General features: G+C 42.0%; 1 protein-coding gene across 1 annotated transcript in view; it reads right to left on the reverse strand.

The window, feature by feature from the left end:
- TTBK1 (tau tubulin kinase 1) overlaps positions 1 to 12,131 on the reverse strand; it is a 75,718-nt gene extending 63,587 nt beyond the window's left edge. The window contains exons 1-2 of the mRNA XM_083857908.1: positions 11,973 to 12,131; positions 4,384 to 4,531 (exon numbers count right to left, since the gene is read on the reverse strand). Of these exons, the coding sequence (XP_083714034.1) occupies positions 4,384 to 4,531; positions 11,973 to 12,080 (256 nt within the window). The 5' untranslated portion in view covers positions 12,081 to 12,131. The remainder of the gene's footprint in view (positions 1 to 4,383; positions 4,532 to 11,972) is intronic.
- Positions 12,132 to 14,881: the final 2,750 nt, after the last annotated feature.

The raw sequence follows: 14,881 nt of genomic DNA on the forward strand, positions 1-14,881 counted from the left end.
CCTCACATCAGGGCAACACTGCCACTGCAGATGAACAGAAAACAATGCTCAGCACCAGAATAATCTGGCCATTTAAAATTACAATCTGCTAGGCTGCTTCAAAGAGAATCCCAGCATAGGAGACTGAATGTTGTGGCCACATCCATATTTAGAGAGCCTATGGACCAGAAGGCACACAAAATGCCCTCCTTGTGAGATATCCTTGTGCAGTGCTCTGGTCTCACAGATCCCCAGGGCGCTCCCAGAGATACCCCTTAATGGAAGTGGGTAAGGACAGGGAAAATACTTTTGAATTCAAAGCATTTGCTTCTGAGCTTCATACAGCCCCAGCTAAGCATCTAGAGAGAGCACAATTCCTGGTTTGGCACCTAAGATTTCCACACCTCTCTCTGCAGCAGCCCACTGGATTTAATCAGGGATACTGGTTTACAATTTCTGCAATTAAGGTGCTGTTAGAAAAACAGACTGACAGGGACGACCCGAGCCAAGCACCTCAAAAGCTATGCCAGAGCTGTTCTCACAGAGATGTGGCATTTTAATTAACCTCAAAGATTTCATAGATAGGAAACTGAGTCTGGGTAGTACTGATGCTCCTTTGCACCTGAATATTGCTCTACAGTAAGTCCAGCATCAAGAAAAAAAAAAAATCACAGAGAGCAGGCAGGTTGCTGTCCATTTGTATTTCAAAGGGTTAGAAAAACATTGAAGAGATAGAAAAACATCTGCTCATCCAGATGTGATGGTACTCTCCCTTCCATATGTTCAATGATAAGAAACCATCACATTTTTTCTCCTCATGATTCAAAAAAACCAGGAGCATCAGAGACATGGTTTATAAAAGCACTGAGGTTTTAAAGAAAGCCCCCATACTGCCTTAAATCATCAAAACTACCATGTGTCAGTGTTCCCAGAGTGGCTTTGGGTCACGTAAGGTTTTCTCAGAGCAAACAAACCATGAAATCCTATTTCAGGAGTACACCAAGTAGTCCCCAAATCCTAAATGAGAGCCCAAACCAACAAATGCATCCTCAGACAGGAGGGCAGATCAGAACTAACCCAAAGCAAAATGTTCCGAATACATTAAGTTTATATTGTAAAATCCCCAAACTCTATCTGCTGGAGATGTATAGGCATGAGCAACTGCTGCTACCCACTGATCTGCAGGTACTGCACTGCTCACTAATGGAGACATTGCTTAAGAGGCTGAAACACAGAAAAAACAGCCAAAGCCTTTCTTGCTCTCTGGATATGCAAGTTACTCATTCACTTAGCCATACAGATCTTATTTCTATTTACTTTTTAACGTATGTGATCCAAAGGCTTGTCTACACAGAAAAAAACACTGGCAGGTACAATTAAACCAGCAACCTCCTCTGCTGGAGACAGTCTGCAGGAAGTGTTTTGCCAGTGCAGCTTAGGCTTAGTTTCAAACTGCTTGACTGCAAAGTACAAAATCCCAATATGTTAAAATTGTGTGCAAATGGTACTATCACACACACCACACCTAAAGATAATTTTACACTAGTAATCACTAGTTATTACCTTAATCAAGGTAATAAAATGAGGGCTTGGCACAAAAATAGTGTTCTGACAGAGAAGCTGTATTCATGCAAAAGTTCACTGTGCAGATGTGCCCAAAATATCCCTGAAACAGTTTCTGAATTTGTGATTGGTAGGATTTGCAACCCTAGTAGTGTAATTCTCTACTAGCTTTTCTAGGAATAACAAGACAATGTAAAGCAAACAGTGCCTTACGAGGATTAAAATAAAAAGCTATGTTGTGGTGCTCTGATTAGAATTGGCCAGGTAGAGTAGCACCAGACAGAATGTCCTGAGCCCTGCAAGTCCAGCCTGAACAAGGAAATATTCTACAGCAACTTTGTGGGACCGGAAGGTTTTGATTTTAACTAATAAAGTCTAATAAACCCATAGTCACATCCAGCTGGGTTTTCAGTATCTCCAACCATCTCTCTGGGTAACCTGTTCCAGCATACGACCACCCTCAGAGCAGAAAACTATACATGGTGTTTACTAAAAGATAGAAATACTCTCTAGAAGAGTCATTACCTGATTGGTTCCCCAGCTGTTCTGTGTGGATTGTTAGTGCAGGAAGGACATTGTTTGGGACCTACCTGCAGCTGTGTTCCCATGAGGCTATTCCACAAACTGTCCCAGAAAGCCTAACAAGCAACAATCTGCAATCTACACCAACCTGGAGCTACTGCACTCCAAGGCCAGGCTCTACCCAAACCAGGTCTGCAGGACGGGCCAATGGCCAACCTTCTCTATCCCAAACTCTGCCAAACGCCAGCAACTTGCAAGATTCTGATCACAAGCTCTGGAAAGAGCAGTAGCTCATTCACTATTTCTTTAAGGTTGGTGCAACATCTAAACAGAAAACAATAAAGTTGCACTATTTAAGAGGGTCTGTAATTTTCAATTCTACCGGAAAAGTACAGAGGAATTTTAGAAAACATTGTTCTCTTGCTTTTCATCTGTAAATCCATGAACTGACTGTATCACCTATGGTAATACCAAAAGCTTACTCTACCCACCAACTGTTGGAAAAAGGCAGCATCTCCCTTTCTGAAATGTTTCTCACCTCTTTGCAACACTCACAGTGAAAACATACACAATAAGTGATTCCCCATGCTCTCAACCCAATTTCTTATTTTAACTTTATCATTTATTTCAGTAAAGCATTTGGGGATTAACCTTCAACCAAAAAAAGCTAAATTCCTCACAGAACAGCTTGATTTGTAAAAACACGGCTGAAGTAATTTGTCATTCTTACACGGGGGATAGCTGACGCACAGTCAATTCTTCTTCTGTCTTCCTGTCCCTTCCCTGAATATTTACTAACTGCTTTGCCAAGGGGTTTTTCCTAGTTCCATATACCACCACTCCCTCTCCCCAGTTACCAGCATCATCCTGTACACAAATGTGGGTGTTTTCTCAAGCATTCAGTATTCTCAGCAATCTTCCAGAAATAAGCACAAGTATTAGTCAACACTTTGCATGTTTTCTGATGCTAGTCCTAGTTTAGTGATTTCAGGTCATGCTTTTCAAGCATTCCCTGCCCTGGATGCAGCACCTATTGGCACTGGCCAGCATGACAGCACTGTCTCGTGGTACTCTGAAATTCATCGTTCTACACAGTCATACCCTCACTCAATTTAGAGCAGTTTCAAGTGTACAACCAACCAAACAAGAAAAACCAAAACAAAAAACCCAACCCAAACCAAAAATCTCAATCACAGCCTTGCTTGCCCTCATTGCAGTGTGTTCAGACCTCAGACACCCACTCGACTGTTCTCTGGAAACTTGTGTATCCAGGTCTTTCACAGATCAACAAGAGTACTCATGATGACCTGGGCTGATTTCTCCTTTACACAGCTCAGCTGCACCTATTACAATCCAGAGTCCTCCTCTTGGGAGAGCTGAAATGTGGAAAACTATTTGACCTTCAAAAATAATTTACTGGCTTTTACCTAGAGGCAATCTGTCACAAACATTGAGTAACTCATTTCATGAGGCCTGCAACAGTCTCACCCTTGAATTCAATCATCTCTGGACGTTTGGTACAAAGGCAAAGGGATAGGTTCATAGGGCCACAACATTATCTCTGAAGCATGAGCCCTGGTGATAAGGATCCTAACTCACTGCTTCAGCAGGTGTTTCCTCAGCCCAAGTGGGAATCCTGCAGAAAGGAGCATCCCTTCAAATGTACATTATACAATAACACAAACTGTATCTGGCAATAGCTGGCTTTGCCTTAAAAAGGAAATCCATGCACAATGCCCTTCAGCCAACAGCAGTTCTAAGTTCCTCAAAGACAGATTTAGAAATTTCTTGTTTACACCCCTCCATAACAATCTTTTTAGTAGAAGCCCTCCCCTTCAGCCAGGAACAACTTTATCAAGACAGTTCCCTTGCACCCTTGTCAAGAGCTACATGAAAAATTAGCTAATAGTCAGTTTCCCTACAGTTCCTGTTGTCCACTTATTGCACTCCTCTTCTAGTCAACCATTTTGGAGACTGTCATGCTTCCAGGTCCTCTGGGAGGCAACCTCATTTCTTAGTCAGAAGCTGCTTCCCCTATTCCTTATTTTCTAATCAGTATCACTAGATTGCACAGACCAGTGGACCAACAGTTCAGTCTAGGTCTCCTCATTGTCCTTATATCTTGGCAGACAAAATAGTCCCTGCTGTTGGATCTCACTTGAGTTGCAGAATGTAACAACTCAATGTTGGATGACTTAATGTGACATCACATTTAGATGGAAGCTGAAGAGAAAACTCTAAAAACCATTTGCAGCTTTGGATTCTAGTTGTTAACATGCACAGTGACTTGCAGCACTTCCAAAGGGCTTTTTGCCTTACCTTGCAGCTTTTTCAGGACAGCCACTTCCATCTTGAGAACTTGCTTGGGCTGCTGAGCTGATTCCACCTTCAAGGCCACATTCTCACGGGTCAGCAAATCCATCGCCTCATAGATCTCCCCAAAGCCACCTCCACCGATCTTCTTCAGCTGGAAAAGCACAAAGAGGTTTGGTACAATGTGCACAAGAGGGAACATCAAACTGGCTCTCACAAAGCCAGCTCCTTGACTGCGTAGGGAGAACAAGCTCAGCTCCCAATCTGTGCTGTGCCTGAATCCCTTCACTGCACAGCTTGGCAAAAGTCCAGGTACCCACTTGACTGTGCTATGTATAAATTCTTTGCTCTAACAATAAAGAACAAGCCTAGCGAGCAACGACAGGTGATACTTTTAAAAGCAAATGATAATGCCTATTGCCTCCGTGATGTTGTTGCCAACATTCAAGGAAAGACCCTTCAAGGAGATAGCAGAACCACTGTCCAGACCATGGTAGATGCCAACTGTCACTCCCCCCAACAAATACATCTCTGCAGCAAAACATAACCATGGTAGTTACGCATGTCTTTCAAGAAATAATTTAAGTTTACATTTCATTCAACAGACTCTAAAAACAGAACAAAACATCCACTGGAATCTTTTACAAGATCCCTTACCTGTTCTGATAGTGAAGTTACTTCAGTATCACATTTCAAAGAACTGCCAACATCATTATCTCAAAACCGTTGTGTACAAGCCACCAGTACAACTCCATTTTTTCTCAGTCTCTTTTTCTCTTTAGCTTGAAACCCAACCAAATTATGCTTTTTGTGTCTCTGAGCAAAAATAAAGATTGTTTCACAATAGGAATCCACAACTTCAGTTGACAAACTCAAAGCTAAAGATGTCCAAGTTTCAGCATATTTGATATGTCCCTTCTAGAGATATATTGCCTGCCTGTTCTAGAGCAGCCTCTCATTCAGAGAGCAAGTCAGGATCTTTTCCTAGATCCTGCCTTTCCTAGAAGGTGATTCCTTGATCCTCCTTCTGCTGAGACTTGACAGCATATGTGCATATAGTTATATATAACCATGTATAATACAGACTCCTCATGTGTTGCAGGAGTCATTATCTATGCCAGGAAAATAATTTTATATTTGTTTCTCTTAGATACATTTAAAGCCTACTGTGCTACCCAGGAGGAAATTCAGGTTTACAGCAGAGATAGCTCTGCTTAGCACTTGTTCATTGAACCAAGCTGCAGAGCCCTTCCCTTCAGCATTTTGTGTTCCCTCTGTTAAGAACTGCTCTGGCAGTCCCAAGTGCCACTTCTTTCTAACAGCAGCAGTAACACTTAGAGAGGAAAAGTAGTTTTGGTCAGACAGATAAGTCAAACATGGACTTTACACAATGTTTAATGAGTTTTAGATGATATTTTAGTGTCTTCTATACCACCAAAGGCCTGTCCTGTGCATCTGTCTAGTCTGTTGCACAAAAGGCCCTTCCTACCAAGGGTGGCACAAAATTTTTTTCCTCCCACAGATGACACAAATAATTTGCTTTTCTGGCTCCCAGGTCAAGAAAAACAGTTCCACATGAAGAAGGAAGTGTTTTCCACATTAACAGCTTGACAGCCAGCCTTGTCTCTGAAGCTATTACTTGACAACCCTTTGAAAGTTGATGTCCAGAGCAACTTCTCGTCATTTTTCCTCATGACCTTCCACGGGGACAAACAGGCAAATTCACACAGTAAACAGCCAATAACTAGGTCACCGCAGATTATTCATAAATTATTACAGTGCAGCCCTACTTCCACTTGGAAATTCACACTAAGTGAGCTAGCTGTTAAAAAATCTTTCTTTCAAAACAGTGCTACATTAGGCACAGCAACAACAAGTCTGCTAATGCTTTAGGATTCAGCACACAGATCTTCTGTCATCTGATATATTAATGAAAAAGAGAAAGGGACAGTAAAAGCTACAGAAGGCAAAAGGTAAGCTGGGATCTGGAGGGACTTTGAGGAAGATTGAAAAACTCTCGGGCAGAAAATGGGTAAGATAACAAGCAAAAGTCAACAGCGAAAAATACAACACAGCATAGTTAGGATGGAGAAAAAATACAGGCTACCCACATGTCTCACTGTGCAGGTTAATTCAAGAAATAGGTCTGGGGAGAAATACTGGTAAGCCAGCACAGACAAACATAATAGTCATTTTCCATTCATTGGCTCTAACAGGAACAGCTCTGATGGTCCAGTACAATTGTGAAAATGCAAAGGTACCACAATACAAATGGAACAACACAGTGATATGACCAGGATAAGATCTGTAGGAAGGTCCAGTCATATATGATGCACAGTATTGAACACTTCGCTCTAGAAGCTCTCATGGAATTAGGAGTTGTCCATTTTAGGAGTAAGAGATTGATCAGGAGTCTGGAAAAACTAAGGACAGGCTAGGACTGCTACCTCAGAAAAAAACAAAGGAATGTATGCATCCAAGAAGCAGGTTCAGGAAAAAAAAATACAATATTTAGACTGCACATCCAGCAAAACAGCCAAACTGGAGGACACAAAGATCTACAGAGAAACAAATGGGAGATCACTCAAGATCAAGATCAAAGCTGCTGCTGAATCAGAAAACTGATTTTATTCACACATTCCAGCCCAAAGCTGCCTTTGCTTCCTTGCATCCTTGCTCACACTCATATGGAAATTATTCTCTGGCATACTTTTCCCAGCAGACCAGAGGGTACCATCTATTCAACATCACCACTAGCACTGCCATACATCTTGATTTTTTGGCAACATCCAGAGGCCACGAGCAGCCATTTCCTTTGCTTTGCTCCAGAGCGAGTTGCTGTAAGTCACAGTCTTGGCTGAGGTCAGTGGCTTATGACACGTCCATTGCCTCACTGTCTGGGTGTTCCATGGGAATTCACTTTCTAGGGTGAATTCAGGACAGCCTTCTGTTGGACACAAAGGAGAGATGGACACATACCACTCAAAAAACCCCAAACCAGTAATGAAACTTCAAACACAAAGCCAAGGAAGAGAATGAAGCATCTAACTAGAATGACCTAAGTGGTAATTCATGAGTCATCAGCCCGTGTTGAGCCTCACTGCCTCAGGATATTCTCTTCTGGTCCTGTTTCCGACCTTCTAGAGCCCACTTATGGTTATGACAGGGATACAGGCTGCCAACACCAGCAGGATTCATCCCACATAATTGCATGAGCCCCTGTGTGAGCTGGGTGTCCAGGTGTCTATTCCAGGCTGTGGATTCAAGTGAAGAGTTCATCTGATCAAACAGGTAGGTATCTGGACTTGGAGACAGATAATCAGGAGATATAGAGGACACAGATGGCTCCCTTTGAAGTCTTTAAATACTCTGAAATATTTTGAATTTATCCCAAAAGAGACTCTTGTAACACAATCTCCCAAAGCCTACTAAAAAAAACCCAAAACAACAACAGCAAGATACAGCCTTCTCACCAAGCAAAAATCAGTACTTTTAGACACAGTTCAAGAAACCAAGGCAACACACAACCCCAGCCAAAAATAGGTTTGAATACAAATCTAATCTTTTACTCCAGAAGCATATATGACACCACTGCTCTAAACAAAGTCTGCCTTCCAAGGATATTATACAAAGACTAGACTTTCCCAGGATGACATTCCAGGATTAAGGCAGGAATGGTCTGGTGTCAGGATTGGTGGCAATGTAAAGGAATGTGCACTCTAAATCCAGGCCAAAGGACCAAATGAAAAGCCAGTAACCTTTAGCAAACTCAGCCAGGGTCAAGGCTGTCATCTAGAGGCTTCAAAGATTTGACAAGGTCAGAGTGACTGCTGTGGCTGTCTTCTAGGAGCACTTGTATAGCCAAGCCTGCAACTCCTGCAGCCCAACTCAATGGGCTACTTGATCCAGAAATGACCAGTAGGCCCCATCTGACTTAACAGCTGAGGAAGAGCTGACCTTTGTTCATCAGACTCTCCAGAGTCCACTCCACTTGCTTAAGAGGACTGGATCTGATCTCAAGGGAAATGAACCCATGTAAAACAGGCATGAACTGAGAAGCCAATCAAGAACTCAGCCAGCCACATCCTAAATCATCTGAAGACTTGTCAGAGCCCACTTAAAGCAATTCAGAGTGAGATCAAAACAGGCCCCAAGTCTGAAAAAGAACCTAGCTTGTCCCAGGTTCCCTCTTGGAATCATAAATGGCCTTTCTAAACAAGACAAGGTAAAGAATCCACAAAAGTTTTGTGGGGTTTCCAATATAAACAGAGCTTTGGATCAAGAAGCTCAGAAACCTGAAAGAAAACAAAACATGGATTGCACCTAGCAAAAGAACATACACACGTACACGAGTCATCGCTTGTGTTCAAAGCTCAGTGCAGGAGCTGCCAACTCTGCCTTGCTAATAAGTGTCAGTCGTGAATCTCCAGTAAAAGGCATTTATGTGAAATAAAGAGAGATATCAAAATTCAGCTTTAACATCCATACCTAGTTCAAAGCAAGTACAAGTTACATTTGACTTCGTTCCTTCCCCTGAGCAAAGCTGTTCACATCATTCAGTGCACACGTGGATCAAGACCCTCTGAGGACTCATCAAAAGTCATGTGGTTCCAGTACTGTCTAAATTTCATCTAGTCAAAGCATCAAAAATATCTGCAAGTAAAGAATGATACTAAAAAGAATACTTGTAAATCTACAAGTTTTGATAAAAACGCTAAACACACCCTGTCCATGTCTTTTTTAATAAAAAAGAACAAAAGTATTACTGCTGTCATACAGTCAAACTTCACTGACTTCAAGAGACAGGAAAATGAACTACCAACAGGCTAACTGCAGAGAACTACCATCTTCATTTGTCAAAGCTTTGTCAGCCAGCAGAAGGGAGGAAAGGAATTCAAGGAATACATTACACCAATCTAAAATTAGAAATCGTCTCAATAATGGAAGAATGCCAGCACTAAGAGCTACAAGGTTCAAGCAGATGCCCAGCCAGAGACACTGGGAGGACAAATTACACAAAAGACCTTCTGGCAGTTGCACCCCAGCATCACGTAAACATGCCACACACCTGCTTGAGCAGGATCCATCACCCACAGCAAAGATTGGGCAATACAGCTGGCACATTCTGGGTTAGATTCAGAAAGATCTGTGACAAAAGGAACAAATGCTACTCCTGACATTACATCTGTATGCTCACTTTAAGGTACAGTCCCTTTTTCCTTGGTCACTCAATCCTATACTGCCCATTTCCTTTGGCCACCAGAAGTATTTTCATAGTTTTTCCAGATTACTCCAAGCCTCCCACAGCTTGTGGTTCTGACAACTCCCACACCAGCTTAAAGCAAGGGGAAGGCACAGAAGGCTTGCCTAAAAGGAAAGGTCTGCACTTCACACTTTTTTTTTGGTGTGGGGGGAATGACTGTTTAGTGAAGTTTCACAATGCACAAGACAGCTAGCAATGGTCAAACTCCCAGCTCTACTCAGAGTTGGGAAAAAGGATTTCTCATTGCTATATACAGCCTTTAGCAAGTCATGTCATTTCTCAGAGCCTTCAAGTGGGGAAATTACCTCACTGTAGTATTTAAGGCTACTGTGAGACATTATAAAACATTAAAGGTTATTCCTCTAATTAGAGGTAGTTGATGTTGACAATACAGCTGCACATTTCTATCTTTTCTAAGGCAGAGTTAGTGGGTAGAGCTTCTAGTGGGCCCTAGTCACAGATTCATGCAACAATGAAGCACTGAAGCCCACATTTAGTGCCTCTACCAACTCTAAAACTGGTTTGAAATGTTCCCTGTGAGCATCACTGATCATATTTTAGACTTTTATTTGGAGCTTTTGGTGCTTGTAAGAGTTCTGCTGTTGCCAAGAATGAAGTTACTTTGTTTAGACTTTGTTACAAAAATACTCCCATCATTTACAGAAGTTTTAGCACTCCTGTCTAGGAAGGAGAAACTCCAAGATTGACTAATAGGGAATGGTACAAGCTAAAGTTAGCCAAGATAAAGGAGAACAGAGAATCCCAGAACGCCAGAACTGTTTGGGTTGGAAGAGACCTCTGGAGACAACCTAGACAACCTAGACCTCTGATAGACAACCTATCAACCCCTCTGCCACGACAGGATCACCTAGAGCTGGTGACACAAGAACCCATCCAGATGGGTTTGGAATGCCTCCCCCTCTGGAGGCTCCACAATCTCCCCGGGCAGTCTGTTCTGATCCTCTGCCACCCTCAAGGTAAACGAGTTCTTCCTCATGGTAAGGAGGAATGAGTATTATGCAATCATGCACCTGAAGCAAAGGCATCAGGAGAGTGCTGAAATTCAGCTTGGCAAAGAACATGCACCAAACCTGACCAAATTTCAGGCTCTGGGGAAATTTCCATTTGTGCAGGAGAGACAGATAAAAGCTGCAACCATTATTCTCTGAAACACTGATAAACACAGGGCATGTTTCAAGTCCTGTATCAATTAACCTGCCCATAGATCATCCCTCCAAAACATATATATGCTCCAGTCCAGAGCTGCAGGAGCACAGCAAAGCTTTCCTTTAGCTGTGACAGAAAGCTTTGGGAGGGGCAAAAGAGTTGTCTCCATCTTGGTGTCTTATCACAGAGAAAACTCAGCTTCCCCATCTGCTCTCAAGAAGCCAGGAGAATGAGGAACAGTTTGAATTGCTTAAATATAAATAGGCTGTTCAGCAACAGGCCAGACAGAAAAGTGAAGGCTATGGAGAAAGCTGGAACAAAGTGAAGAGAGACAGGCAATGGGGAGCAACAAGAACAGGGCTGGGTTTAATGAAAGGATAATGCTTTTTCTGAAGTGGGCTATTGAAAAATAAACCTATCCACAGCCTGCAACTGAAGTGAATTCAGAGTCCCAAGCCTCTTTGGTCCTCTGCCCTCCACATCCCACTGCAAAACTCACAGGGCCACTGTACTACAGCCAGTCAGCATAAAGAACAACTCAGTGCTACTACTGTAAATCACTTGTAATTCAAACTAGTGAGGCTTCTGCTGGGAGTTTAATGATTCAGAGAGTGCTGGTATGCCCAGTTAAAAATTGAGACAATGTATACATGGGACTTAAATGGGTTTTTTCAGCATTTTAAAAGCAAAGCCTGTCCAGCTTGCACAACAGATGAGACAAGAACTAAAACTCTTAACAAAGGATGCTATAATTTTAAGAATATCCCAATAAATTTGCACAGAAGTTGAACCAGCTAGTTAATCATGGACTTTCTGACTCTTGATGTAGCTGACATTCCAAGCCAAAGCATTTGGTTTTACATTATTTTATTGTAATGCAATTATTTTTATAGTCATGTCCGTAGTATTCTTTGCCACAGTAATTTGAAATTCAAGTTTCCTACTAAAACATTACTCAGTCTGCTGCAACAGTTCAATTCTACCTAAAAATCCTTGGCAGCTTCAGCCTTTGCTAAAACCCTTCTTCCTGCAGTATCTTGCTAACGTGTCAAACCCTACCACTCTGCTGCTGCTTGCCAGAGGCCAGGATTAAGCAGGGAAGTTGCTGTACTGCAGGAGGAGGAGGAGGAGGTCTGTTTGGGCCATTAAAGCCAGAGCTACTCACCACTTTCCAGCGATCTTTGACCACATAGTTGGTCGGGAGAATGTCGACCTGCTCCCCTCCACCACTCATGTTTGGTTCGTCCTTGATGACTGCTGCTAGGCACTGCATTTGCCAGCCAGAGAGTTTTTCAGTAGCTCCCAGTTTAAATGAGCCATTTATCTGGAGGAAAGAGAAGGGGCAGGGGGAATGAATGACAAAATTATTACAGGTCACAGTGAAAGTACATGCTGCATTTCCACAGGTCTTGTTCATGACTAAATCAGAACCAGCCTCTCAGGAAAGAAGGCAAACTCACCCTGCGCACACCTGAGCTCACTCCATGCATAACCTGACAGACACAACCCTGCTCCAAGTCAGCAGCACAAGCAAAAGGGTGACAATCACCAGCTACACCATGCAGGAGTCCAGGGCTCTTGGGATTGATGATGCAATGAGAATCCAACACCAAAATGTTGCAAGGGCTCTTACTGTTACTAGGTGAAGACGTCTTGCTTTAGCAGAGCAGCTGCTACCTCGGCAGTTTTTATGGCTTGCATTGGATGACATCCAACACAAATCAGAAAGGTTTGCCAGGTACTGCATTCAATAAGCCTAAAAACTCTGAATAGGGTAGAAGGACTGTATAGGGCCAGGGTTACAGACACTTCACTCTAATGAACACCCAAGCAAAGCAGATGGAGAATGATAGAAAAGGCTTCAGCCAGGTATAAATTAAGTCCTTCTCATACCCTACACACAGTGCTAAAGATGATCAAATTAAAATACAGAGATAACTTGTGCCTGTGGTGTTCATCGTGCCCCTTTCTCCTGCCTTTATATGGAGCTAGGCAGATAGCCTATGTTGATATTAATTTTAAGGGCCTTTTGTTATAAATCTTCTGCAAAAATGACTTTCAGAAACACATTAACTCAGCTTTCCTAGAAGAAAATGAATGGAAGAGGCCCAATAAAAGATGTTGCTTAGATATTTAACTGGCTTTAGAACTAGGCTGGATCGTGTACTAAGCATGGATCTTGGCAATTCTATTGTCATTCCCCAAACATCTTTCTTTCCAAATACGAGTGTTACTGTAGCACTCTGGCTGTAGACTTAGATTAACAACATAAATACAGATTTTTTTAAAAATACTAGAGCTCGTCACTCAACCATTACATTTCTTCAGGTCCAAAAAAAGGGGGAAAAAGTTACCAGTTAATTATAAGCTCAGGTAGAGAAAAGAACTCATTCCCTAGCAATAAAAGGACTGAGAGGGAAGGCTATGAAGTGGCCAGCATGTAGCGTGCACAAGGAAGCAGCAGACAGAAGTATGTCAAAAGTGCAAGACAAAGGATGATCAAACAAAGTATGAAGAAAAGATCTCAAAGAGATCTTATAAAAATCTTCACAAAAGAAGATTTCATTCCAGATATAGAAGATAACTACATGAAAAAAAAAAAGAGCAGCAGACTAACTCAGCAAGAGGTCCGCTGAGAAATGTTCAATCCAACACCTGCTAAAGGACAATCAAAATGATAGAAGAAAAATAAGAAAAAACTGGGTATTAAGGAGATTCAGAAGAAAGGTGCTGCAAAATGTGCCAAATTCTCACTGACAGAGTCCAGCATCTGTATGGGGTAGCTGTGCTTTCAATCATCAGGTACTGAAGTAAGAAACAGTAAAAAGAAAGTACCTGCTGTGTTTGGCAGCACATTTGTGCTTCTTCTAATGAGGAAGTGGAATGCCATTCCCAAATTCCTTTATGGTCACCAGAACACCTGAACTGGCCCTCCCTAAGCTATCAGTGAGCGCTGAACACACAGCCTCCCTGCACATCACCTCAGGAGGCACAGGACAGAGAGCCCCTGCAAAAATCTCTCTTAATGTTGGATTTTCTTCTGGTATTTAAAGAAAAGTTTGTTAATTATAGACTGCCCCAAACTTTTAGCATTACAAACATTGACACAAACAAGTATCCTCTCCCTACTCTTGAAGATGTCTTGACATCACTTTAGCGAGGCAGGTGCATACTAAGATTTCAGTCACTGTGGTGGAAAGTAATCCCAAGGAATAATTTTAGAGGAGAGACTGAGCAGGAAAGTCCACAAGCACTCAAAGCTAGGCAAGGTGCAATTGCTTTCCCTGGTGCACTATTCCACTTTCCTTTATCAAAATTTTAATACATGTGTACAAAGATATCATGTCTGTTATTTAAAGGAATCTGTCTTTTAAAAAGAATAAAATCCTCCCGGGCAATAGCATGAATAGCAGCCATTTGGCAACATGGAATTACAGAACTAAGTTTACAGATATGCTCTGGTATTGCCAGAGTAATGCAGCCAAAGCAAATGCCAATTTAATTATAGTCTGAAACAAATCCCAAGCTGTTTTAGATCACAGTAGCAGCACAAATCCAAACTTTATTTCCCAGATAGTACAGATACTGCAGGAACATGCTTAGGCCTATAGGCCAAGCATTACCTAATTCATAGCAAGACATAAGACATTAGTCTAAAACTCAGGAGGATCACAAGGGGCAAAAGAAGGAATGAAGGTACCTCTGTGCAGAAACCATCAGGACAGAAGGGAAGAGGTAAGAGATGGTCAGTGGGAAAGTGGTACACTTTCCCCTGTACATAGCAGAAAGCATCATTTCTGCATGTTAAATATTACTTACCCAAGCATCTTAAACCCAGACACTGCACCACTCTCCTTACCTTTAAAATGTATTGACCATTGAATATAAAGAGACATAATTGTAAGTACAGTGACTGTGAAAACAAGAACTTTCAGTTTGACTTTTCCTGTAGGAAATGAACAGGATGTCAAGAAATTCTTGTACCCCTGTCCCATGAAATTCAGCAAGCCCAAGATGCTCTAAAACTGCCCTCCTAGAAATAGCAAGTGAAACACAAAGGAAAACAGCTGAGAA

The sequence above is a fragment of the Zosterops lateralis genome (assembly GCF_965231275.1).
Source record: "Zosterops lateralis genome assembly, chromosome: 3".
In the NCBI taxonomy this organism is placed as follows: Eukaryota; Metazoa; Chordata; class Aves; order Passeriformes; family Zosteropidae; genus Zosterops; species Zosterops lateralis.